At 41.6% G+C, this 27,883-nt stretch overlaps 1 protein-coding gene and 1 non-coding gene across 5 annotated transcripts in view; one reads left to right on the top strand and one right to left on the bottom strand.

Moving 5' to 3' along the window:
* MRRF (mitochondrial ribosome recycling factor) overlaps positions 1 to 27,883 on the top strand; it is a 71,084-nt gene that overhangs the window by 36,383 nt on the left and 6,818 nt on the right. For all 4 annotated transcript variants that reach the window (XM_003732043.6, XM_078375605.1, XM_078375604.1 and 1 more), the window contains one exon: positions 24,689 to 24,848. In XM_003732043.6, the coding sequence (XP_003732091.1) occupies positions 24,689 to 24,848 (160 nt within the window). The remainder of the gene's footprint in view (positions 1 to 24,688; positions 24,849 to 27,883) is intronic.
* On the bottom strand, positions 7,014 to 7,204 carry LOC118147901 (U2 spliceosomal RNA). The gene has a single exon (XR_004734604.1). It is a non-coding gene; the product is annotated as a U2 spliceosomal RNA (small nuclear RNA).

Below are 27,883 nucleotides of genomic sequence, written 5' to 3' on the forward strand. Positions count from 1 at the left end.
TTAAAACTGATGGTGCTTTTCTGTCCAGGATTCTCCTGTCGGGCTTCCTTCTTGTTTCCATAGTAGGCGACTCTGCCTTCCCGGGGCTCCAAACCTCGGTCAGAAGGGGAACCGGTCCCGTTTACTCTGCTCCGAGAGCTGCCGCGGTCCAGGTGCTGGCGGAACCGCTGCGCCGACCACGAGAGTCGCGCTGGCGACTCGTGTGTTTCTACCACTGGGGGATCTTCTGCTCCGTGAGCGACCAGACTTTGTCTGAAAGTGTGGCGTCCTCTAGTTCTCCGCGCCTTCCCTGAGAGCTGCAATCCCGGGATGTTAGCGATCGGCCATCTTGGATCGTTCCACCAAGTCCTCTTTTTACAGCCTCTGAGGCTGTGTGCAAGTTTTCTTATCATGACTGTCTCCTCAGGTAAATAACCATTGAGTCTCAGGGACTCTGGATTATATCTTTTCTCACAGACAATGTGGATAGCTTTTGTTTTCTTCTTTGGCAATGATTTTTATTTAGATAAGTCAGTCAACTGGATGGATTATGTTGGAACATTCCTGTTAATGGAGATATACTGAAATAGTTTTTTCTGTTTTTCCAGTTTATGTAATTACATTTTGGGTACCATGTATCAACTACCTAAACTAGAGGTATAATGCCTGGAATTGCTGAGCTGAGCACTTGACATTTTCTCCCCAAATTCTTACAGAACTGTGGGGTGAGGAAACTATTTCAGGTTCATTTGACCGATGAGAGTCCTGAAGCTCACAGAAGTCGATGCCCAATATCAGATAGCTAGTAAGTGGCAGAAGCAGGATTAGAATTGGGATCTTTGTCACTGCCTTTCTTCCTGTTCCTGTCTCCTGATAGAAGATCTGTCTGAAATATCAGTCCTTCACTCCTTAATCAGAGGCCCTGAAAAGTTTTGATCAGGGGTTCATTTTGTTCAGGCCAGGTTTCTGCCTTCACCTTATTCACGTCATCGTTATGCCCATAAATAAAAATACAGTCTCTTACTCATTGTTTTACCAAACATCTATTGGAAAACCACACTAAGTAGAATAGTATGCTTTGGTTTGAGATTGCTGAGTTCATGCCTGGCTTTAAATAAATGCTATAAGGAAACTGTGACTTCTCCGAGGAGGCAAAAGTACATATGATTGACTCACTACTCACAAAGGTTGTATCTTTCCTTGATTGTCTTCCTCTTCTTTCATCAGTGTCTCTGTGGTTTTATTTTAAATAAAATTACATTAAATATTTATTTAAAATTTTATTTTAAATAAAATTACATAAAATATTTATTTAAAAATTTTATTTTAAATAAAATTACATAAAATATTGAGGCCAAGCATGGTGGCTCACACCTGTAATCCCAGCACTTTATGAGGCTAAGGCAGGAGGATCACTTGAGCCCAGGAGTTTGAGACCTCCCTGGGCAATATAGTGAGATCTTGTCTCTACAAGAAAAAAAAAATTTTTTTTTGAAATTAGCCAGGCGTGGTGGCATGTGCCAGTAGTCCCAGCTACTCGGAGGCTGAGGTGGGAGACTCTCTCGAGCCAGAGGGGTGGAGGTTGCAGTGAGCAGTGATCATGCCACTGCACTACAGTCTGGGCAACAGAACAAGCAACACTGTCTCAAGAAAAAAAAAAAAAGGAGAAAACACCTCCATCCTTTGTTCCTTAGGGATCCACTTTTAGTACCTTGATTTTCTAGATTTTTTCCAATGTAAAGTCAAGTGTATCTCTGGTGTCTCCTTTATTTTTCTTGTATTGACATGGGATTATTATATACATGATGTTCTGTACATCATCAGAACAGAAAACAAAAACTTGAACAGTATGCCATTGCTCTCTGTTGTGAGAATTCTTCCTTACTCTTTTTCTAAATGTTGTGTACTGTTGGCATTTTATACTTAGCATTAACCAGTTTCTAAATGTCAAGTACCTTAGTTTAAATTTTTTGTCTTCTACTAACCATGCCTCAATGATTTTCTAAGGCCTACTTCCTGTTCTGCTGGGAGTGGGAAGTGGTGGGTTGGGGACTATAATTGGGAAAGAAGCGAATGCAGAATGTGGGGGATGCTATGGCTGCTGCCCTTGATTGAGTGCTTGTTTGCAACATCACTACATAGTACTGTGCTTCTTAGAGACATGGACATTTCAGGGCCAGAAAACCCTCTGCAACACACCCAACTGACCCCTCCATTGATACTTAGACCCAAACTTGGTGTGACTCTTTTCAGAAACCCTACTGGTATTTTAATGCCTCTCCTGGCTCACTGTACGGCAATACTAATATTAAGGAAATTGACAGTGTTTACCAAGTGCATACTGTATTCTAGGCTCTGTACTCTTAATGAACTCATTCTGTTCCTTTTTTTTTTTTATTTTTTTTATTTTTTGAGGCAAGTGTCTCACTCTTTTGCCTAGGCTGAAGTGTAGTGGCACAATCTTGGCTCACTGCAACTTTCACTTCCCAGGTTCAAGCAATTCTCCTGCCTCAGACTCTCGAGTAGCTGGGACTACAGGCACGTGCCACCACACCTGAGTAATTTTTTACTAAAAATAGTACAGACGGGGTTTCACTCTGTTAGCCAGGATGGTCTCGATCTCCTGACCTCATGATCCAGCCCGCCAAAGTGCTGGGATTACAGGAATGAGCCACTGCGCCTGGCTGTGTTCTTTATTTTTTATATGTGAGCAAAGTAAGCCTGAGTTGTGAGATAACTTGCTTGGGTTCATTCAGCTAGTAAAGGTAGAGTTGAGCAGGATTCAAACCTGGGTCTGTTGTACTTTTAAGTCTGTGTTCTTGCATCCGTGGACTTCTGAGAGTGCTCTCTGCTTTTGTTTTGTGTTTGTTTCTTTGTGTTTGTAGCAAAGGACAGCAATTGGCATTTTTAAGTTTAATTCTATGGTGACCCAAACTATATGGAACATAATTTACAAAGCTCAAGCCAGGATGCCTAATCTGACAGTGAATTTATCTGCCACTTTTTGGGTTAAGAGGCAGTCTGAGATATAGGGTATTTATTTATTCTTATTCAATTTTATTAAGATATAACTTGAATAAATAAAATGAATCAATTTCAAGTATATGTGATGACAGGTTTTGACAAATGTATATGTACCTGAAACTACTACCCCAATCAAGATGTAGAGCACTCAGTCACCCTAAAAAGTTATCCTCTGCCCCTTTGCATGTCAGTCTTTAGTCCTCTTTCTCTGGTCGCAGACAACCACTTGTCTGCTTTTATGAGGATATAGAGTTTTTATGCTGAAATGTAAAAGTTTTAGGACATTCATAAATTTACTCAACAGACATGTGTTGAGTACCTATTATATGCCAAGCATAGTGATGATAAAGTAGTGAATAAGCCAGACAAAGCCTTTGCCCTTAATGGAACATCTACAGGGGAGATGGTTAACAACACACACATATAGTTTGTGTGTGTCAGATGGTCATATTTTTCTCTCTACAGAGAAAAATAAAGCAATGAAAGGAAATAAAGGATGTTGTGAGGTTGGGGGTGGGGATGATTCAGTATTAAGTAGATGTTCATTAAGTGTTCAGAGGAAGGTGATACTTGAGCAGATAATTGGAGGGGGTCCAAGAACAAACCATGCCTGTATCCAGCACTGAGGCAGAGGAAGCAGAAAGTGCAAAGGCCCTGAGGCGGGAGTCTACATGGAATGTTCAAGGAACAGCAAGAGGGCTCATGTAGCTGTAGCAGAGTGAGTGAGGAAAGAAAAACAGGAGATGAGTGCCAGGCACGGTGGCTCGTGTCTGCAATCCCAGCACTTCAGGACGCTGAGGCGGGTAGATAACTTGAGGTCAGGAGTTTGAGACCAGCCTGGCCCACATGGTGAAACCCCGTCTCTACTAAAAATACAAGAATTAGATGGACGTGGTGGCGTGCACCTGTAATCCTAGCTACTGGGGAGGCTGAGGCAGGAGAATCTCTTGAACCCGGGAGGCGGAGGTTGCAGTGAGCTGAGATTGCAACACTGTACTCCAGCCTGGGTAACATAATGAGTCTCAAAAAAAAAAAAAAAAGAAAGAAAGAAAGAAAATAAATAGAAGATGAGGTCAGAGTGGAATGGGGAAGCCACATCATTTAAGGACTCACAGACCATTGTAGGGAATTTGACTTCTACTTGAAATGAAATGAGAAGCTATTGGAAAGTTTTGAGCAGGGGAGGAATATAACTTAGGTTTTGAAAGGATCATTCTGGCTGCTATTTTGAGAATTATACTGTAGAAAGGCAAAGTTGAAAGCCAGAGACCGGTTGGGAGCTATTGTGATAATCCAGACAAGAGACATAGATAACTGTTGTAATGGTGGAGTTGGTGAGAAGTGATCAGATTCCAGATGAATTTTAAAGGAAAAGCTGCCTAGATTTGCTGATGGATTGGATATGGATTTAGAAAGAAAGGACTCAAGCATGAGTCCAAGGTTTTTGGGCTAGGCAACTAAAAAGGTAGAGTCGCCATTACTGAGATGGGGCAGACTGTGGGTGGGTATGAGGGAAGAGTTCTTTTTTTTTTTTTTTTTTTGTAGATGTATTCTCTCTCTGTCACCCAGGCTGGGGTGTGGTGATGCAGTCTCAGTTCAATGCAACCTCCGCCTCACGGGTTCAAGCGATACTTGTGCCTCAGCTTCCCGAGTAACTGGGATTACAGGCGCCTGCCACCACACCTGGCTAAATTTTTTTGTATTTTTAATAGAGATGGGGTTTCACCATGTTGGCCAGGCTGGTCTTGAACTCCTGACCTCAAGTGATCTGCCCATCTCAGCCTCCCAAAGTGCTGGGATTACAGGCATGAACCACAGTACCCGACGGAAGAGAAGATTTTGTCCATATTTATTTTCAGGTGCTACTGGACATCTAAGTGGAGAGGTAAAGTAGACTGTTGGATATATGGACCTGAAGTTCAGAGGTCAGATGTGGGCTCTGAAGAACTTGTAAAGGAGGTCATGAAATTAGATGAGATTACTTTAGAGAGTCAATGTAGATAATGAAGAGAAGAGGTTTGCGGACTAAGCCTTGGACACTTCACTTCAAGGTTTAGGGGTCAGAGAGATGAAGAGGAACCAGCAAAGGAGACTGAGAACAAGTGGCCAGTGAGGTAGGAGGAGAACTAGGAAAGTGTAGGGTCCCGGAAACCATGTGAAGAAAGTTTCTCAGAGAGAGGAGGGAGTGATGGGGTCAAAGAAGGTAAGATCTGAGATTACTAGATTTAGCAACATAATTTATTGATCAATTAATCTGTCTCTGTGGCTAGACAGAGATTGATGGGCTTTGGGGTTCAAATCCCTGTTTTGTCACTGTGGTTATGTCAGCTTGGGTCCTCTGAGAAGCAGATGCCAGGATGGAATTAGATGTGCAGAAGATCTCTGTGAAAGATAAAGGGAAGAGGAAGCAGGGGTAGACAGAGTGTAGATGGGATACCGGTGGAGAAAGGGAAGGAAAAGGGCTGTGGGGAAGGAGACTCACACTGCAGTGCAGCCAGGCTGATGGGGCATTCCTGAGCGAAGGTACCTCTGCTGTGCATGGTCATTGACTGGGAGAAGCGCAGTGGATGTGGCCTTGATGTGATCTCAGCATGAATGTCACAGTGGATCCGAAGGTGTGGGGGCTGGAAGCTGTCAGGCCTCTGGTGTCCCTCAAAGCAGGTTCTTCCTGGATGGTGATCTGAGCAGCATACCTTCACGCCTACTACGGTGAACTTGGACAAGCTGCCTAATTTTTTGAAGCTTCAGCCTCCTTATCTGTAAAATGGAAATTGTATCTACGGTTTTGAGGAGTAATAGGGTATGACATGTGAGGCTCATAGTATGAGGCCTGGCGTACCAATGGTACTTTTAATTCCTTTATCTCTTCAAGTATTTGTTATTATCTAATCTTCTTGGTTAAGGAGTTCTTGGAAATTGTCCTTTTCCTGATTATTTGGGAGTAAAACCAATAAATAATGTTTTATTTCTGTTTGCTGATTTCTCTTCCTTAATGCCCTTCTTCCTTCTCTTCCTCACTAACTCCTTTACTGAAGCCCTGTGTTCTTCCCTCCCCCCCCATCTTTTCCTCCATTTTTACAGATGGGAGGAGTTGAGTCATTATGTTGAAAGTATCTTAGAATTTAAGTTGCTCGGGCATACTGAAGTTTGCTTGTTAATAAGTACGTGGTTTGGTCTTTGAATATGAGTTAAGTGTGAACAAGACCTCCTGTAAGATATATCCCAAATAAGAAAATCTAGCAACTAGTCCTTCCTCTGGCATGAGAATTTCTTTATGTTCCTGATAAAGGCAAGAAGCCTTGGCTCTCTTCGGCACTCTCAGCCCACTGAACTGCTTCCTAAGGCTTCAAGATCGTTAGATAGTCGCCATCGTCATTTTCCTCTGGGCATTGTTGGAGATGATAGACCTTATGCCTAGACTAGGCTCTTTCCCCTAGATGACTTTGTTCCAGGGTGATAGGAAGGAGAATGCCACTGAAACCAGGGAGTATCCTGGATAACAGTAAAAAAGCCCTGAGTTATAGTTCCTCAGCCTAGATTCTGTCGTTCTCAGGTGTTTATTCCCCCCATATGCTGATGTGCAGGCTCTCCCAGGTTTCTCCAGGGAGAACAAGATGTGTAAGCCAGGGCAGGATGGTCCCCAGGCTGAGGTAAATGCAGAGGGGTAGCTGTGTAGCTAGGGAGAGCTGCACTTGACAGGAGCCAAGGTGACAGTCAGAAATTGTAACTCTAAAAAGAAAACCAGGGAAAAGAGCTTTGTGCCCTTAGGCTATTTATTTCAACTCTCTGACTTTGGTTTCCTCACCTAAAAATGGGATCATAGAATATTACTTTTGTGCAGATGTGTTGGGAGAAACTCATGTGAAGGATAGAGGGGAGAAGGGAACAGGAGTCGACAGGGAGAACATTTAGACAGCACTGTAAGTCTGACACCAGTGAAGAAAGGAAAGAAATTCAGTAAATGAGAGTTAATATTAATTTCTTTTTTTTGTTTTTTATATTTTTACCGGAGGGGGTACACCGTTCCTGGAAGTACTGCAATACCAGGTTGATGCGCGGAGTGGACGGAGCAAGCTCCTAGTCCATCTCCCTGCTCCAAAAATCCACTTAATATATTGTCCTTGGATAGAGGACGTATCAGATATTAAACTGGTAAGAACAGTTACTACACTTGATCTTAGCCAAAAGGCTGAGAAGCGATAATTTTACTTTTTAAATTGTTGATATCAGGTTAGCCATTGTTACTGAATATTCCTATGACCTTTCTACATGGTAATTTCTTTTTTTTTTTTTTTGAGACACAGTCTCTCTCTGTTGCCCAGGCTGAAGTGCAGTGGCATGATCTTGGCTCACTGCAAACTCCACCTCCCAAGTTCAGGCGATTCTCCTACCTTAGCCTCCTGAGTAGCTGATACTACAGACGTATACCACCACAACCGGTGTGTGTGTGTGTGTGTGTGTGTGTGTGTGTGTGTGTGTGTGTTTAGTAGAGATGGGGTTTCACCATGTTGCTCAGGCTGCTCTTGAACTCCTGTCCTCATGTGGTCTGCCCGCCTCAGCCTCCCAAAGTGCTGGGATTACAGGCATGAGATCACGCCTGACCTGCATGGAGATTATTAACTCTTATGGAGGAGTATTGTCTGTCTCTACTGCCATGAGGCGTGCTTGTCATCAAGCTTTCTACCTAGGATGCAAGTATTGTTCAATGATAAGGACTAGATGGGCATATGGCGTTTTTGCCACCTTCATTGAAATATAATTCACCCATTGAAAGTGTACAGCTCAGTGGTTTTTAGTACTATTTATAGAGGTATGCAACCAGTTATAACCACAATCAATTTTAGGAAATTTTCATCATCATCCCAAAAAGACATGGCCCACTAGCAGTCAGTCACTCCTTCCTTTTCCCCCAGAACCTTCTCCTAGGGATTGCTCTAGGCTACTACTAATCCACTTTTCTATCTCTGTGGGTTTCCCGGTTCTGAGCAATTTCTGTAAATGGAGTCACACAATATGTGGTCTTTTGTGACTGGCTTCTTTCTGTCTGCATAATGTTTTCAAAGTTCTTCCATGCTGTAGCCTGTGTCAGTATTTCATTTGCCAAATAATATTCTATTATATGGCTGTACCACATTTTATATATCAATTCCTCAGTTGATGGACATTTGGGTTTTTTCTACTTTGGGGCTGTTAAATGAATACCACTGCCATCAGCGTTACTGTACGTTTTTTATGTGAACATACTTTTAATTCTCTTGGATATAAACCTAGGAGTGGTTTATTACCAGTTAATTGCTGGGTCTTATGATAACTCTATGTTTAACTTTTTGAGGAACTTCCAGACTTTTCCACAAGGACTGCACATTTTACATTCCCACCAGCAGTATCTGAGGGTTTCAGTTTCTCCATTCCTTTGCCAACACTTATGATTATCATCGTAGAGGGTGTGGAATGGTATCTTATGGTTTTGATTTGCGTTTTCCTGATGACCGATGGTGCTGAGCATCTTTTCATGTGCTTATTGGCCATATGTATATCTTCTTTAGAAAAATGTCTATTCAAGTCCTTTGCCCATTTTTTAATTGGGTTGGTTGTTCTTGTGTTATAAGATTTCCTTATGTATTATGGATATTAGGCTTTTATTAGCTATATGGCTTTCTTTACTTGTAATTGCAAAAATAATATACATTTATCACAAAAATTCAAATCCTATAGAAATATAAAGAAAATTTCATTTATTGTTCCCCAATTGTTCTTCCTAGAAGTAACCATTTTTTTCTTTATTGCATTTTAGGTTTTGGGGTACATGTGCAGAACATGCAAGATAGTTACATAGGTACACACATGGCAGTGTGTTTTGTTGCCTTCCTCCCCTTCACCCACATCTGGCATTTCTCCCCAGGCTATCCCTCCCCAGCTCCCCCACCCCCGCTGTCCCTCTCCTATTCCCCCCAATAGACCCCAGTGTGTAGTACTCCCCTCCCTGTGTCCATGTGTTCTCATTTTTCATCACCCGCCTATGAGCGAGAATATGCAGTATTTTATTTTCTGCTCTTGTGTCAGTTTGCTGAGAATGATGTTCTCCAGATTTCATCCATGTCCCTACAAAGAACACAAACTCATCGTTTTTGATTGCTGCATAATATTCCATGGTGTATATGTGCCACATTTCCCAGTCCAGTCTATCATCAATGGGCATTTGGGTTGGTTCCAGGTCTTTGCTATTGTAAACAGTGCTGCAATGAACATTCGTGCGCATGTGTCCTTACAGTAGAACGATTTATAGTCCTTTGGATATATACTCAGTAATGGGATTGCTGGGTCAAATGGAATTTCTATTTCTAAGGCCTTGAGGAATCGCCATACTGTCTTCCACAATGGTTGAACTACTTTACACTCCCACCAACAGTGTAAAAGTGTTCCTATTTCTCCACATCCTCTCCAGCATCTGCTGTCTCCAGATTTTTTAATGATCACCATTCTAAGTGGCATGAGATGGTATCTCAATGTGGTTTTGATTTGCATCTCTCTAATGAGCAGTGATGATGAGCATTTTTTCATATGTTTGTTGGCCTCATATATGTCTTCTTTTGTAAAGTGTCTGTTCATATCCTTTGCCCATTTTTGAATGGGCTTGTTTGGTTACTTCCTGTAAATCTGTTTGAGTTCTTTGTAAATTCTGGATATCAGCCCTTTGTCAGATGGGTAAACTGCAAAAATTTTTTCCCATTCTGTTGGTTGCCGATCCACTCTAGTGACTGTTTCTTTTGCCGTGCAGAAGCTGTGGAGTTTGATTAGGTCCCATTTGTCTATTTTGGCTTTTGTTGCCAATGCTTTTGGTGTTTTGTTCATGAAGTCCTTGCCTACTCCTATGTCCTGGATGGTTTTGCCTAGATTTTCTTCTAGGGTTTTTATGGTGCCAGGTCTTATGTTTAAGTCTTTAATCCATCTGGAGTTAATTTTAGTGTGAGGTGTCAGGAAGGGGTCCAGTTTCTGCTTTCTGCACATGGCTAGCCAGTTTTCCCAACACCATTTGTTAAACAGGGAATCCTTTCCCCATTGCTTGTTTTTGTCAGGTTTATCAAAGATTGTATGGTTGCAGATATGTTATGTTGCCTCTGATGCCTCTGTTCTATTCCATTGGTCTATATATCTGTTTTGGTACCAGTACCTGTGCTATTTTGATTACTGTAGCCTTGTAGTGTAGTTTGAAGTCCGGTAGTGTGATGCCTCCCACTGTGTTCTTTTTGCTTAGAAATTGACTTGGCTATGCGGGCTGTCTTTTGGTTCCATATGAAGTTCATGGTGGTTTTTTCCAGTTCTGTAAAGAAAGTCAATGGTAGCTTGATGGGGATAGCGTTGATTCTGTAAATTATTTTGGTCAGTATAGCCATTTTCACGATATTGATTCTTCCTAACCATGAACATGGAATGTTTCTCCATCTGTTTGTGTCCTGTCTTATTTGGTTGAGCAGTGGTTTGTAGTTTTCCTTGAAGAGGTCCCTTACATTCCTTGTAAGTTGTATTCCTAGTTATTTTATTCTTTTTGTAGCAATTGTGAATGGCAGTTCGTTCTTGATTTGGCTCTCTTTAAGTCTGTTATTGGTGTATAGGAATGCTTGTGATTTTTGCACATTGATTTTGTATCCTGAGACTTTGCTGAAGTTGCTTATCAGTTTCAGGAGTTTTTGGGCTGAGGCAATGGGGTCTTCTAGGTATACTATCATGTCGTCTGCCAGCAGAGACAATTTGGCTTCCACCTTTCCTATTTGAATACCCTTTATTTCTTTTTCTTGCCTGATTGCTCTGGCTAGAACTTCCAGTACTATATTGAATAGGAGTGGTGAAAGAGGGCATCCTTGTCTAGTGCTGCCTCAACTTTAGACCTTGTTATTGGTCTATTCATAGTTTCGGCTTCCTCCTGGTTTAGGCTTGGGAGGACACAAGTGTCCAGGAATTTATCTATTTCTTCCAGGTTTACTAGTTTATGTGCATAGAATTGTTTATAATATTCTCTGATGATGTTTTGAATTTCTGTGGAATCTGTGGTGATTTCCTTTTTATCATTTTTTATTGCATCTATTTGGTTGTTCTCTCTTTTCTTTTTTATCAGTCTATTTTGTTGATCTTTTCCAAAAACCAGCTCTTGGATTTATTGATTTTTGAAGGATTTTTCGTGTCTCTGTCTCCTTCAGTTCTGCTCTGATCTTAGTTATTTCTTGTCTTCTGCTAGGTTTTGAGTTCTTTTGATCTTGCGCCTCTAGCTCTTTCAATTTTGATGATAGGGTGTCAATTTTGGATCTCTCCACTCTTCTCATATGGGCACTTATTGCTATATATTTTCCTCTAGAGACTGCTTTAAATGTGTCCCAGAGATTCTGGTATGTTGTGTCTTCGTTCTCGTTGGTTTTGAAGAACTTCTTTATTTCTGCCTTCATTTCATTGTTTATCCAGTCAACATTCAAGAGGCAGTTGTTCAGTTTCCATGAAGCTGTGCAGTTCTGAGTTAGTTTCTGAATTATGAGTTCTAACTTGATTGCACTATGGTCTGAGAGACTGTTTGTTATTATGTCAGTTGTTTTGCATTTGCTGAGCAGTGCTTTACTTCCAATTATGTGGTCAATTTTAGAGTAGGTGTGATGTGATGCTGAGAATGTATATTCTGTGGACTTGGGGTGGAGAGTTCTGTAAATGTCTATCAGGTTTGCTTGTTCCAGGTCTGAATTCAAGCCCTGGATATCCTTGTTAATTTTCTGTCTGGTTCATCTCTCTAATATTGACAGTGTAGTGTTAAAGTCTCCCAATATTATTGTGTGGGAGTCTAAGTCTCTTTGTAAGTCATTAAGAACTTGCCTTATGTATCTGGGTACTCCTGTATTGGGTCCATATATATTTAGGATCGTTAGCTCTTCTTGTTGTATCGATCCTTTTACCATTACATAATGACCTTCTTTGTCTCTTTTGATCTTTGTTGCTTTAAAGTCTATTTTATCAGAAACGAGAATTGCAACTCCTGCTTTTTTTTCTCTCCATTTGCTTGGTAAATCTTCCTCCATCCCTTTATTTTGAGCCTTTGTGTATCCTTGCATGTGAGATGGATTTCCTGGATACAGCACACCGATGGGTTTTGGTTTTTTATCCGATTTGCCAGTCTGTGTCTTTTGATTGGAGCATTTAGCCCATTTACATTTAGGGTAAATATTGTTATGTGTGAATTTGATACTGCCATTTTGATACTAGCTAGCTGTTTTGCCCGTTAGTTGATGCAGAGTCTTCATTTTGTTGATGCTCTTTAGCATTTGGTATGTTTTTGTAATGGCTGGTACTGATTGTTTCTTTCTATGTGTAGTGCCTCTTTCAGGAGCTCTTGTAAAGCAGGCCTGATGGTGACAAAATCTCTGAATACTTGCTTGTTCACAAAGGATTTTATTTTTTCTTCACTTACGAAGCTTAGTTTGGCTGGATATGAAATTCTGGGTTGAAAGTTCTTTTCTTTAAGAATGTTGAATATTTGCCCCCACTCTCTTCTGGCTTGTAGAATTTCCGCTGAGAGATCTGCTGTGAGTCTGATGGGCTTCCCTTTGTGGGTAACCTGACCTTTCTCTCTGGCTGCCTTTAGTATTTTTTCCTTGTTTCAACCCTGGTGAATCTAACGATTATGTGCCTTGGGGTTGCTCTTCTTGAGGAATATCTTTGTGGTGTTCTCTGTATTTCCTGGACTTGAATATTGGCCTGCCTTGCTAGGTTGGGGGAAGTAACCATTTTTAGTATATTCTTCCAGATTTCAAAAGATAAATATGTAAACCTAAATAAATATATTATATATATGTATATATTTAGTTTACATAAGTGGATGAAATGTGTACAGTACCACAACTTGCTTTTTTTACCCCTTTGACTTAATATCTTATGTACTTTTTAATTTTATTTTTTTGAGACTTTGTCACTCAGACTAGAGTACAGTGGCACAATCACTGCACCCCTGACCTCCTGGGCTCAAGCGACCCTCCCACTCAGCCTCCTGAGTAGCTGGGACTACGGGCACGAGCCACCAAGCCTGACTGACTTTTAAATTTTTTGTAGAAATAAGGTCCCACAGTGTTGGCCAGGCTGCTCTTGAGCTCCTGGGCTCAAGCAGTCCTTGCCTCAGCCTCTGAAAGTTGTGTACATATTGTCGTGGTGATCACATTGTTCTTTTGGCTGCCTAGAAATGCCCTTTTGAGATGGATTTAATACAGATGAGGAAACTGGGGATCAGAAAGTTTAAGCAACTTGCTCATGGTCACAGATTAGTAAGAGCCATTATTCAAACTTGAATCTGTCTGTTTCCAAAGCTGGGGCTCTTGCCATGTTATCACGTTTGTTCCTTGGGCTGCTGACATGAAACCTACTTCCTTTCAGTTCTGTGGCCTGCCTGTGCTAGCTATCTTGTTACAGAGTAGTGTCTGTAGTTTGCACACTCTAGGAAAACTGGTAAGACCCTTTTCACTCACACACACACACCCTTTAGGGATCTTGGAAAAAACCCTAGGGATTTTCACACACACACACGCACACCCTTTAGGGATTTTTCTCTCTCTCTCTCACACCCACACACACGCACACACATACACACATGACCCTTATCACACACACACACACACACACACACACACACCCACCTTTAGGGATCTTGGGAAACCCTCAAAGATAAATGCCTGATGACCTGACTTGGGCTGGGGCAGCCACAAACTGCATTTGAGCAACTGCAGCTGCTTTATTAGCCCTTTTATTCCCACTGCCTGCTTGCCATTGCTGCATTTTCCCTGGTTTGTTCCAGTACATTGTTTTTTTCTACTTTTTAGGCCTGGGTAAGCCTTCATGCAGTTTTTGGACACCAATCTTTTGTTCAATGTTGCTTCCCACCTGGCCTGTGACTTTTAAGGAGTGCGTCTTGCTATTGCAGGTCCCAAGTGTGTGGAATGGGGCTCCTTCCCAGTGTTGATGTACCGATTGAAACACACAAGGACGTTCAGTCAAGAAATGAGACTGGAGGATGGGCTGAAGAGACAGTTGCCACCAACACTTCTGCAAAAATTGCACACAAAAGGACAGGCTCTTATTGTCCCTGCCCCTCCTCTCTTCTCTATGCCTTGTATCATGCACCTGTTTATGATACCTAGCAGTTGACTACCATAGATCAGATCACTCTTCCATTGCATTCCTCCATAAATTCCCTCTCTTCTTTCTCCCTCCTGCTCTTGGATGTGTAGGGGGAGTAACATGAATTATATATCTAAGCCAGTATTAATGTAAGAGTTGTACTATTATTACCACCACTGGTAAGAATAGTTGATAGATTTGTCTAGCGCCAACAAGGGAGGAAATATAACAGAAGGCCTGGAATTCAGGAGTCAGGCTATACTGGGCTTAAATCCCATGTCTGCCAGGAACTTGTGTGACCTTGGGCAGGTTACTTGATCCATCTAAACCCTCACTTCCCCAGTTTTGTTTCTTTTTCCAGACAAGGTCTTGTTTTGTTACCCAGGCTGGGGTATGGTGATGTGATCATAGCTCACTGCCACCTTGAATTCCTGGGCTCAAGGATCTTCTGGCCTCAGCCTTACAAGTAGCTGGGAATACAGGCATGCCCCACCATGCCCAGCTAATTTTTAAAAAAATTTTTCATGGCTGGGCACTGTGACTCATGCCTGTAATCCCAGCACGTTGGGATGCTGAGGCAGATGGATCACCAGAGGTCAGGAGTTCAAGAGTAGTCTGGCCAACATGGTGAAACCTCATCAAAAATTAGCCTGGTGTCATGGCATGTGCCTGTTGTCTCAGCTACTCAGGAGGCTGAGGCAGGAGAATCACTTGAACCTGGGAGGCAGAGGTTACAGTGAGCCGAGATCATGCCACTGCACTCCAGCCTGGGAGACAAAGTGAGACTCTATCTCAAAAAAACAAAAAGAACCCAAAATTTTTGTAGAGATAGGGTCTCGTCATGTTACCCAGGCTGTCCACTTTCTAATCTGTAAAATTCAGGTAATAAAACCACTGTTGCCGTAGGAATGTTATGAAGATTTACTGAGCTAATAATGCATGGATGGTGCATCAGCTCAGAGCTTGACACATGGAAAGGGCTCTGCAACAGTTAGTTACCATTATTATTAGTATTGAAGGGGAGCAGATGACACTGGGGTCAGATGACTGGGCAAATGTAAGTGGGCCTTACTTATATGGTCTCTTATCTCCTTCTCTTGCTTTATTTTCTTCATACGCTCTGTGTCGTTTTATCTACTCACTTATTTACTGTGTCTCTCTTTCACTAGAATGTGAGTGCTTTTTTTCTTTTTTAACTTTTTTATTGGATTTTAGGTTTTGGGGTACATGAGCAGAGCATGCAAGACAGTTGCATAGGCACACACATGGCAGTGTGCTTTGCTTTCCTTTTCCCCTTCACCCACATTTGGTATTTCTCCCCAAGCCATCCCTCCCCAACTCCCCCTCCCACTGGCCCTCCCCTTTTCCCCCTAATAGACCCCAGTGTTTAGTACTCCCCTTTCTGTGTCCATGTGTTCTCATTTTTCATCACCCGCCTATGAGTGAGAATATGCGGTGTTTCATTTTCTGATCTTGTGTCAGTTTGCTGAGAATGATGTTCTCCAGATTCATCCATGTCCCTACAAACGACACAAACTCATCATTTCTGATTGCTGCATAATATTCCATGGTGTATATGTGCCACATTTTTCCAATCCAGTCTATTATCAATGGGCATTTGGGTTGATTCCAGGTCTTTGCTATTGTAAACAGTGCTGCAATGAACATTTGTGTACATGTGTCCTTATAGTAGAATGATTTATACTCTTTTGGATATATACCCAGTAATGGGATTGCTGGGTCAAATGGAATTTCTATTTCTAAGTCCTTGAGGAATCGCCACACTGTCTTCCACAATGGTTGAACTAATTTACACTCCCACCAACAGTGTAAAAGTGTTCCTTTTTCTCCACATCCTCTCCAGCATCTGTTGTCTCCAGATTTTTTAATGATCGCCATTCTAACTGGCGTGAGATGGTATCTCAGTGTGGTTTTGATTTGCATCTCTCTGATGACCAGTGACGATGAGCATTTTTTCATATGATTGTTGGCCTCATATATGTCTTCTTTCGTAAAGTGTCTATTCATATCCTTTGCCCACTTTTGAATGGGCTTGTTTGTTTTTTTCCTGTAAATCTGTTTGAGTTCTTTGTAAATTCTGGATATCAGCCCTTTGTCAGATGGGTAAACTGCAAAAATTTTTTCCCATTCTGTTGGTTGCCGATCCACTCTAGTGACTGTTTCTTTTGCCGTGCAGAAGCTGTGGAGTTTGATTAGGTCCCATTTGTCTATTTTGGCTTTTGTTACCAATGCTTTTGGTGTTTTGTTCATAAAGTCCTTGCCTACTCCTAAGTCCTGGATAGTTTTGCCTAGATTTCCTTCTAGGGTTTTTATGGTGCCAGGTCTTATGTTTAAGTCTTTAATCCATCTGGAGTTAATTTTAGTGTGAGGTGTCAGGAAGGGGTCCAGTTTCTGCTTTCTGCACATGGCTAGCCAGTTTTCCCAACACCATTTGTTAAAACAGGGAATCCTTTCCCCATTGCTTGTTTTTGTCAGGTTTATCAAAGATTGTATGGTTGTAGATATGTTGTGTTGCCTCTGGTGCCTCTGTTTTGTTCCATTGGTCTGTATCTCTGTTTTGGTACCAGTACCATGCTGTTTTGATTACTGTAGCCTTGTAGTATAGTTTGAAATCCGGTAGTGTGATGCCCCTCACTGTGTTCTTTTTGCTTAGAATTGACTTGGCTATGCGGGCTGTCTTTTGGTTCCATATGAAGTTCATGGTGGTTTTTTCCAGTTCTGTGAAGAAAGTCAGTGGTAGCTTGATGGGGATAGCGTTGATTCTGTAAATTACTTTGGGCAGTATAGCCATTTTCACGATATGAATTCTTCCTAACCATGAACATGGAATGTTTCTCCATCTGTTTGTGTCCTCGAATGTGAGTGCTTTGAGAGGGAAGAGGAAGAGCTTTGTCAGTTTTGTTCGTTGCTGTATTCCTAGGCCCTCAAACAGGGCCTAGCAGTAGTAAGTATGCAATAATGTAATCATTGTTTCTGGAACATTGTGCCAACTGCGGTTCCAGGTGCCATTTATGTATTAGCTAATATATTCATAAAAAGCCTTTTGAGGTCAATATGTTATCTCTATGTTACAAATGAAGTAACTAAGTCACGGAGGAATGGGATTTTTTGTGCCCAGTGTCACACAGCTAGTAAGTGAAACAACAGCCAATCTTTCTTCAGAGCCTGGGCTCATAGCCACTATGCTGTGTTCTCCCCCGGTAGGAAACATCACAATTACTTTTATTAATGATATTACTGATAGCTTAAAATAGTTTATTGTCTGTATGTGCAAAGTTCTTAGCCATCTTCTCTCATTTGCTCATAACACTGTGGAAAAATCCTGTATGGCCTCCCCTAGCCCCCTGCACTTGACAGTTGAGGAAATAACACGTAATGCTTATTGAGTACATCCCATGTACCCCAGCACACTTATTAACTTGCTTAATCCTCGCAATAATTAAGTTGTTGTAAGAGGGACTGAATGGGGACAGAGAAGAACAATTAAGTAAATTGTATTGTACACATTTGACAGATGAGAAAACTGAGACAGATGTAAAATAACTTCCCCAGAGCCACAAAGCTAAAATATGATAGATCTGGACCTCAAGCCCCAATAGTCTGGCTTCAGAGATTATTCTCTTAAGTGCTTCACCTGACAACCTTGCATTCAGAGAGGAAAAATTAAGTTCCACAGGTACTCGGTACTCAACTTGTATGTGGCAGAGCTGAAATTGAAAATCAGGTTGGGGTGGACCACCAAACATTTGCTTTTTCACATGTATGATGGAGCTAAGGAAAGAGTTATGTCTACTTACCGCAAAACTTGGGTTTCTATCCTTCTGTCGGCCATAGGAAAGGAGAAGACACGTGACTTAAGACCACTCAGCTGGGAATGTGGAGCTGTGACCACTGATTTCAACCTCCATTCTCATTCCGTCAGGCTGGGCTGTATTTCAGGATGGTATGTTTGGTTTAACCAGGCATTAGTCACAGAATAGTCCTTTGAAGCAGATGGCCAGTTGTGTCCCCAGAGAGAACTAAAATTACTACTGGTGTTAGAAGTCCTTCCAAAATGTCTGATTTCCTTGGGACACCTACAGAAGATCTAATGTCTTTATGAGGCATTAATGCATGTAAGACAGGCCAGTAGGATGAGGCAAGGGTGGTGTCCCTAGAAGCATGGGAAATATGGCTGGACTACACAAACAAAAACATTTTCTTCAGGACTGGCAGCCCCAAGTAATGGGGCAGCTCCCACCAGCAAACAGTGAAGCAGGGCACATGGTGCTGCTGTAAGGGGGGAGTCCCGGAAGCCCAGGGAGGAGGTGGCAAAGTTTCTGTCAGTGGCAGTGGCAGGAATGTATTTTGATATGCCATTCCTTGAAAGTGCAGCCTCCTTCTCCCTTAACCTGCTCCCCACAGCTGCTAGAGCAGAATTCATGTTCCTCACTTTCCCCATTGCCTACTGCTCTCCTCTGTGCCCGTTCTGTTTCTCTCTGCTCCCTATCTGCTCAGTTACCTAAGCTCCAAGTGGTGAAATCCTTTGTGACCATTTTCTCTCTCGCCACTCAAATCGTATTCTCCCCAAGTCCTGGAGATTCTGTAGTAAGAGTAATAACTCAGCCATCCTTTGTTGAGCTCTTACAGTGAATACATACTGATAGCATGCCAGGTACTTGCCTCCCATTATTTCTTTTAATCCTCGCTTCCACACTCTTTGTAATATTCTTACTCCCATTTTATGTAGGAGAAAACTGAGTTTGGAGAGGTTCAATAGCATGCTCAAATTTCTGAAGCTAACAAGTGGCAGAGCTGGGATTTCAGCTTGGCCCTAAACCATGTCCTTTCTACATTTTAACACTCCCTTTAAGCGTCTGAAGAGTCTTCTGAAGTTGAGTGTCTGTTGCATTACAACTTTTTTGCTGTCATTACCTGAGCTGAGCATTGCTTCCTCTGATACACACGTGGTGTATAGCTTTGTACATGTGTGACATTCTCATTGAAACAATAGGAAGCATCATTTCAGTCAGTGGGATTCTGTGTTGTGTGAGTTAGCAGTGGGGCATGTCCTCTGCTTATTGTTCATAGAAACATGCTTAAGGAATTTCTCAGGAAGGCCCCCCCCCCAGGATGTTACTGGAAGGTCTGCCTGGCGGAGCTTGTACAAACAAAGTATGACCCTGCCAGCTCAGCCAAAACCACTGCCTTATGCTAGAGGTTCTCTGACCCTAGTGGAAAAGGCTTCCTCACCCAGCTAAGAAACTGCAACAGGGTGGGTCCTGAGCTCCGCGGCTACCTACCTAGAGGCTCCTGGTCAGACTTTTGCCATGTATTTAGATCTGGGTTCGTATATTGCTGTCTACACAAACTACAAATCTGATCAAGTTTTTTTCTTATTTTAATGTAAAATACACATTTTAAAAATATACTATTTTAGTCTTTTTTGGGGAGGGCGTCAGGCCAGGCATGATGGCTCACACCTCTAATCCCAGCACTTTGGGAGGCCGAGGCAGGTGGATCACTTTAGATCAGGAGTTCGTGACCAGCCTAGCCAACATGGCGAAACTCCATCACTACTGAAGATACAAAAATTAGCCAGGCATGGTGGCTTGTGACTGTAATCCCAGCTACTCAGGAGGCTGAGGCAGTAGACTCGCTTGAATCTAGGTGGTGAAAGTTGCAGTGAGCCGAGATGGCACCACTGCATTCAAGCCTGGGTGGCAGAGCAAGACTTTATCTCAAAAAAAAAAAAAAGATGGGGTCATGCTGTCTCCCCCGGGATAAAGTGCAGTGGCATAATCATGGCTCACTGCCGCCTCTAGACTCCTGGGCTCAAGTGATCCTTTCACCTCAGCCTCCCAGGTAGCTGAGACTACAGGCACATGCTCTGAGGACTGGCTAATTTTATTGTGTGTTGTAGAGATGGGGTAAGTTGTCCAGGCTTGTGTTTTAGTCATTTTTTAAGTGTACAGTTCAGTGGCATTAAGTATATTCACATTGTTGTATGAGCAATCTTTAGAATGCTCTTCATCCTGCAAAGCTCTATACCTATTAAACAACTCGCCACTTCCCTCTTCCCCCAGCCCCTGGTAACCACTATTCTACTTTCTGTCTCTAGGAATTTGACAACTCATAAGAGCTTCGTGTAAGTGGAATCATACAATATGTGTCTCCATGCGTCTGGCGTATTTCACTTAGCATAATGTTTTTTATGCTAAATTTTTTTTATGCTAAGGTTCATCCATGTGATAGCACATATCACATTCTCATTTCTTTTTAAGGCCGAATAATATTATACATGTATACCATATTTGTTTATTCAGCTGTCAGTGGATCTGCTAAGACTCACTATGACATTGAAGGGCTTACAAAGCCTTGCTCCTGCCAGCCTCTCCAGCCTTCTCTTTTGGGATAGTCTTTGCCCTCTTCTTTCTATACTATCACCTTTTTTCATCCTATAAGAGCTATATTCTTTATGCATGCCATTCCCTCTGGCGAGAATGATCTTCCACTATCCCCCAACCCTTATGCAACTTAATATCACTTAGCCTCAATATCTCCACGTTTAGTTCCTGGGGTCCCATAAAGAATGGTTGGTCAGACTCCTTTGCTCCATTAATTATTTTTATAGAACTCCATATATCTTTATGGTGCATATTACAACTGTAATTTATTCATTAATTTGCATGTGTTTATATAATGACTTCCTTCCTTGCCAGATGGAAAACTGTATTTAATGCTATCTTGCTTTTTTCTGTCATAATGTCTAACTTATAGGAGATGCTTAGTAAATAGTTGTTGAATTAAGGTGTAGATTGAATGAATGAATGAATACTGAAAAGAGAAAATTTCAGGGCTACGTGCTGAGAGCATTTGAATTTTAAAATGTCTGTGAGATGTTAAATTACTAGTGAGCTCTCAAAAAGTCATCTTGCTAGAGCATAGATCTTTGCTCTGTCATTTCTTTGTTAATTATAAACTTTCATGAATAGAGTCTTCCTTATTTGAAGATGCTTCAGGGCTTCCAAAAATGTAACCAACAACAACAGCAGAGACAGCTTACATTTCCTGAGTGTTTATTCTCTATCAGGCTTTGTACTGGATGCTTTCCATATATTACCTCATCTAAGTCTCACAATAACTATGAAAGGGAGGTTCTGTTTCACTTGTTTGTTTTTGATTTCTATTTCCAAATGAGAAGAGCAAGGCTCAGAGAGTTTAAATAACTTATTTAAGGTCACTCAGCCTGTAAGTGGCAGGCCCAGAAGTGGGGACGGATCTGAGTTTTGTAGCCTGGGATAGAGCCCACCCCCTCTTCTTCATCAACTGAAGTAGTTGCTTTTTATGTGTTTTACAAATGGGGCCTCTGCCTCAGTTTTCTTTGAAGCCAGGGGTTTGTGGCTAAAGAAGAATTTGAAAATTCCAGGACTGTAGAATATATTTGACTGGGATGTACCCTTTTCAGCTTCATGCTCTCCCTCACTACATCTCCCACAGTGCTTCCCAAAATGCACTTTGCTTTCTTCTGCAGCTAACAAGTTACTGTGCATCCCTAAGGCAGTTTCCAAATCTCAAGATTGAAGTGTTAGGTTTTCTGCATGCTCCTCCCACAATAGATCCATCCTTCCGACCTAGCGGCAGTCATCGTCTTTCTAAATAGTGGCTGATGAGTTTGTCTCCACCACTAGTCTGAGCCTCTGGAAAAGTTGAGCCAGGCCTGCCTCTTCTGGAGCTCCTTGGCCTGGCCCAAGATCTGGCACAGAGCATAGGAGGCTCAGCCAGTGCTTGATGAGTGAAATTACACCTACTTAAAGTGGGTGCTCAGAATTGACTGGCTGAGTTCAGAAGCCTGAAGCCTGGAGTACAAACTCTGCTGTATACTCACAGAAACCCAGGAATGCAAGGTAGAGATGATCAGATGTATTAATCACTGGTTTGGAAAAGAATGAAAATATTTCCATAATAAAATATGTTTATTTTCTAAAACAGATGTGTTCTCATTGTTTCATGAGGAAGTAATTAAACATGTTTGATTAAAACATTCATAAACACTATCATTTATTCAAGGCTGCTATATATGCTGCTCTCTTTATTGGTACTTTATATCTGTTGTGTCTGCTTCTCTTAATTCTCCTGTAAGGTGTCTTTTTTAATCTTCATTTTAGAGATAAGGAAACTGAGGCTCACAGATTAAGTAATTTGGCTAACGATAGTCCATTTCTGAGCAATAGATACAGATATGAACCTAGTGTGTCTGATTTCAAAAGCAATGCCTTGCCATCACCCTAACTGCTTCTGATCTTATATTTTAGATGCTTTTCAGCCCATTACCCAGAACCAGCACACACATGCCCTTCTTCCTCTTAGCCCTCCCTTTGCCCAGTATGGTTTGTCTTCCTCCCTCCCTTCCCCTCTCCTCACAGCACTCCTCCATGTCCTTCTGGTTTCTTTTTGATTATTGCCTCTTTGCATCCTGAAATGGAAATATTTTTGACAGTGTCAATGACTGGACACTGTTGTTAATAGTGTGGTAATGTCACGTTTGCATTAATAAATACAAAATAATACATTTTATTAAGGCCAAATTACTTGTATTATGATTTTGTTTTCTTTATATAACTGTTAATTCTTGACTTTTTTGTCTCATTTTATATTTTTTAAATGTATGCTTTTCCTCCATTTAAAATACAACAGTGTAGTGAAAAGTTGAAAAGATAAATTTTTTCTTTCTTTTATAAGTCATTTTCTAAACAGTGGGATACCTATTTAAAATTTAAAATGAAAATACAAGATTGAAATACTTCAGTACATTTTTTCTGGAGAAGTTTATGAGATTTCTTAAAGACTTAGATTCATTTATTTTCTGCCTCTCAGTATTTCAGCAGGATTAAGTTTTTTGAATCAGTGGATCAAGTTTTAATTTTCCTGTTCCTTCCTTATACTGACATATGCTTTGGCAGAACAAAAAAGAGACCTAAACATGTCAGCATGATTTTTGTTCAATGAATTAAAAACCATAAAAGTAACAAGATCTGATTCAAATCCCTAAACTCCTGACATGGTGGTTTTGTCCTTTTCAGTCCCAAGCTTCATGTTACTTACTTTGAAGAGCTTTCTGCCTGGAAGCAGAAGTAATGGCAGCGGTGCATGATTTACTTGAAATAGATTACAAGAGTAGCTGCAAGAATACAGACCAGAAAGATCGGGATTTGAATCCCAGTTCTCTCACTCAAGCTCATGGACAAGTCACTTAACATCTGTGAGCCTGTTTCCTCATTTGACGAGTTGTGTGGATCAATGAAGTAACACACTTAAAGTACTCATGTGGCATAAAGGGGTTTAATAATAGTGGTAATTAGACTCATTGTTATTTTGAGAATACCTTCAAATAGCTGAATCCAAAAGGATTTACATAAATATGACTGTTCATTTCAGAGCTTATTCTTTCTCAAAATTCTTCTCAGCAGAGAAAATATCAGGTAGATGCTACTAAATCTTTTTTTGAGACAGAGTTTTACTCTTGTTGCCCAGGTTGGAGTGCAATGGCGTCATCTTGGCTCACTGCAACCTCTGCCTCCAAGGTTCAAGTGATTTTCCTGCCTCAGCCTCCTGAGTAGCTGGGATTACAGGCATGCACCACCACGCCTGGCTAATTTTGTATTTTTAGTAGAGACAGGGTTCCTCCATGTTGGTTAGGCTGGTCTCAAACTCCTGACCTCGGGTGCTCCACCTACCTCAGCCTCCCAAAGTACTGAGATTACAGGTGTGAGCCACCATGCCCAGCCGATGCTACTAAATCTTTAACAGCTGCTTAGCACTCTTCCACACTGAACATGTACCAGAATTTAGGATTGTCCTTCCTCAGCAAGAACTGTGGAAGCATAAGCACGTCCACTTCCGTACCCACAGCAGCAGAGCAGTGTTGTCATACTAAGACCATTGGCTTTTGTGACAGGCCCGCTTGAGTATAACTGGGTTTGACTTCGTATGAGATATCAAACTTCTTTGGGCCTCATTTCCTTCATCTGTAAAACATGATTTGTGATCTTACAAAACCCTCTGTGATACGGCTTCCCAGCCTCTTTTCTTGTCACTCCTTTCTTAGTTATCAGTGCTCCAGCCAATTCCTTAAATCAAACATGGGCTTTTGGTGGTTTTGTCCTTTTCAGTCCCAAGCTTCATATTACTGTCTTTGGAGAGCTTTCTGCCTGGAAGCAGAAGTAATGGCAGCAGTGCATGATTTACTTGAAATAGATTGAAAGAGTAGCAGCAAGAATACAGTCCAGAAAGATCGGGATTTGAATCCCAGTTCTCTCACTGGGAAGTTTGATACCTTATACAAAGTCAAACTCAGTTTGCCCATGTTTGGGCAGCTTAAAGCCTTTATACATGCCCTTTCCTCTTTCTGGAAATTCCAGGAATTTAGCCCACAGAGAGGAAAGTTACAAACTGCTGAACTGGTTGACAGAGTGGTGTGAAATTCTTGGCCAGCAGTTAATATATAAAATGATTTTGTTGAATGTTTTTTGTCTTTCATCAGAGTAACCAGAGAGCACAGAGAAATGCTGGTGAAACTGGCCAAACAGAACACCAACAAGGCCAAAGACTCTTTACGGAAGGTTCGCACCAATGCAATGAACAAGCTGAAGAAGTCAAAGGATACAGTCTCGGAGGACACCATTAGGCTAATAGAGAAACAGGTACTATTGCCAACAGATGTAGTAGTGTCTGTATTCAGTGCAAGTAATCATTTGTTCATGTTTGAAGTGAGGACAGTTAAAACAGAATACCTCTGATCTTTCACTCACATTGTCAACATTGACTGAGTGTCCTGGGCCTAGCCTAATGCCAGGTTCAGAGGGATCCATAGAGGAGGATAAGACACTTGACTTTGTATAGTGTGCCAAGTTCTGTGCTGTGCTGAACACTTTATTTTACTTCATTTATCCTCATTGCTACAAAACTATGAGGTGTAGGTAGTGAGGAAACTGAAGTTGATATAAGTTAAATAACTTGCTCAAAGTCACACTGCTGGTAAGTGCTAGAAATAGGAGCCATACTCAGGCAGACTGATTTCAGAGCCTCTGTACTAGTGCTCTCCTGTCTGGTTTTCTAGTTGCTGAGAAGTGAGCACTTAATGTTCTCAGTGTGCTGAGTAGTGGCACTTGAATAAGTCTTAAACTACTGGAGTGAAAGAGTAAGAGACAAGGGGGAAAGGTATAACCATATGTACACAGGTATCGTAATATAAAAACAATATTCAGTTAGATCATTGGGGCTTGAATGTAGGATAAGACTAGGGAATGAATAAAGAAAACAGAGTGGCTGGATCATAGAAGGAAGGTCTCGTACACCAGGGTTAGGAATTTGAATGTTAACATGTACAGACTTTTCCACATTTATGCCTTTATATGAGTCATTTATGGCCACAAATATGGCTATGTCTTTATATTAGTCATTTATGGCCACAATAATGGTACATAACTACCCCAAAACTCAGTGACTGGCAATATCAAAGCTTTATTTCTTGTTCTCATTTCCATGGGCCAGCTGGGGCGTAGCTATTCTAGGCTGGGCTCAGTGGGTTTGGCTCCAGATCTTGGATTGGGTTCAAATTTGCTTTATATATCTCTCAATCTTCCGGAGCCAACAGGTTTCCTAGGGCCTCTTTTCATGGTAACAGCAGATGCCAAGATCATAAGCCCAACCACTCAAGTACATTTTAAACACCTGCTCTTATCACATTTGATTGGCCAAACCAGTCACATGGGCTGAGCTCAATATCTTTGGTACAGGGAAATATATATATTTATGAAGGTCTGGGGAAAGAAGTGAATATTTGCTGAACAACATCTAACCTACCACAGTGGGTAGCTTAGGTAACTTATAAAAATCACTTAGGTGGCATAAAAATCCAGGTATCTGGGCCCTATTTCGAGAGATTGAGCCAATGAATCTTGGATAGAACCTAGGAATCTGCATTTTAAATGCTTCTCAAGTGATTCTCATACAGTGACATGCTTAAAAGATTTTTTTTAGATGGTCAGAGAGCACATCTATGTTTATGAAAGATGACTGCAGTAGCCCGGTGAGCCACAGATTGTAGGGGGCAAGACTGGAGTTAGGGAGACCAGGGAAGCTGTTGCAGAAATCCGACCAGGAAGTGATGGCCTGAATCTGAGAGGCACCTGTGGCAAAAAGAATTTACTGTAGGAGATAGAATTAGTAATGTTCAATGTAATATAAAGGGTTTTATAGGCCTTAAAGCCTCATTCACAATAAAGCATCATTTTAGGGAGATGGAAGAGGGAAGCGAGAAGCAAGAAGAAACCTTAGGGGGACCCCTGGAGAAGTCCATAAATTGACTAGCTTCTCCCCTTCTCCTCCACAACCAGCAGTGAAATTGTTAGTTGTAGGACAGCCACAACAATCACCTGGGGGGGAATTTTAGGTGGGTTCCTGGTCCCTGCCCCTGCATTTTCTGATACAGTAGCTCTGCCTGGCAAATATATTTTTATTTTACTTTATGTTATTTAATTAATTTATTTTTCTTGAGATGGGGTCTCACCATGTTGCTTAGGCTGGTCTTGAACTTCTGGGCTCAAGCAATCCTCCTGTTTCAGCCTCCCAAGTGCGCCCAGTTGGCATATATAGTTTTTAAAAGCTCTCAGGTAATTCTGCAAAAGCACATGTAGAAGATAATGACCTAGAAGCCTTATAGTGTACCCATGTAATGACACTAGAGTTAGAAAAAGATTGTTCTGCACTTGATGTCCTGTGACCTTGGGAAAGTTACTTGACTCTTTGGAGTCTGTTTCTGTAAAAAGATTGGTAATTTCTAATTTGAATGGTTTCCTTGGTATGCTAGAAAGCACTATTAGTGTATCTGACACCCCAACCTTCAAAGCTCCCCTCTTGCCATCTCTCTGTCCTCCTCTTTCCCTATATCAGCTAAAAGAGGAGGTTCAGAGATTAGGCAGGCCTTTCCTGAGCGCTGACCAGGCCTCATTAATAGTCCGGGACCTGGCTCCAGCTGGGCCAGCTCCTTGTCTTTGTACCAGGGGATTTCTTCACTGCTTTGCCTTGTCATTGCTTCTTGGTGGTAAGCCTATGGACCTCCAGGGCCTGCCAGGCACTCCTTACTCAGCAAGCCAGGACATCTGCCTCAGGAAACAGAGTCCATAGCTACTTGAAAGAGGAAGAATGATCAGATAGCAAGCATTCTTGATAAAAACCCTCTTGACAAAGACCTTGCTGGAAGCCTTCACTCATTAGCACTGGCTTTTCTCCATCTTCTTCAGATTAGATTTTTTCTTTCTTTCTTTTTCTTTCTTTCTCTCTCTTTCTTTCTTTCTTTCTTTCTTTCTTTCTTTCTTTCTTTCTCTCTCTTTCTTTCTTTCTTGCTTTCTTTTCTCTTTCTTCCAATCTTTCTTTTTTCCTTCCTTCCTCCCTCCCTCTCTTTCTCTCTCTGTCTCTTTCTCTCTCTCTCTTTTGTTCACTTGTTCATTCGTTCCTTCATTTCCCTCTTGTTGCCTGGGCTGGAGAGCAATGCCGTGATCTCAGCTCACCAAAACCTCTGCCTCCCAGATTCAAGTGATTCTCTTGCCTCAGCCTCCTGAGTAGCTGAGATTACAGGCATGCGCCACCATGGCCAGCTAATTTTTTGTATTTTTAGTAGAGGTGGGGGTTTCTCCATGTTGGTCAGGCTGGCCTTGAACTCCTGACCTCAGGTAAC

The sequence above is a fragment of the Callithrix jacchus genome, chromosome 1 (genome assembly GCF_049354715.1).
Source record: "Callithrix jacchus isolate 240 chromosome 1, calJac240_pri, whole genome shotgun sequence".
Lineage (NCBI taxonomy): Eukaryota > Metazoa > Chordata > Mammalia > Primates > Cebidae > Callithrix > Callithrix jacchus.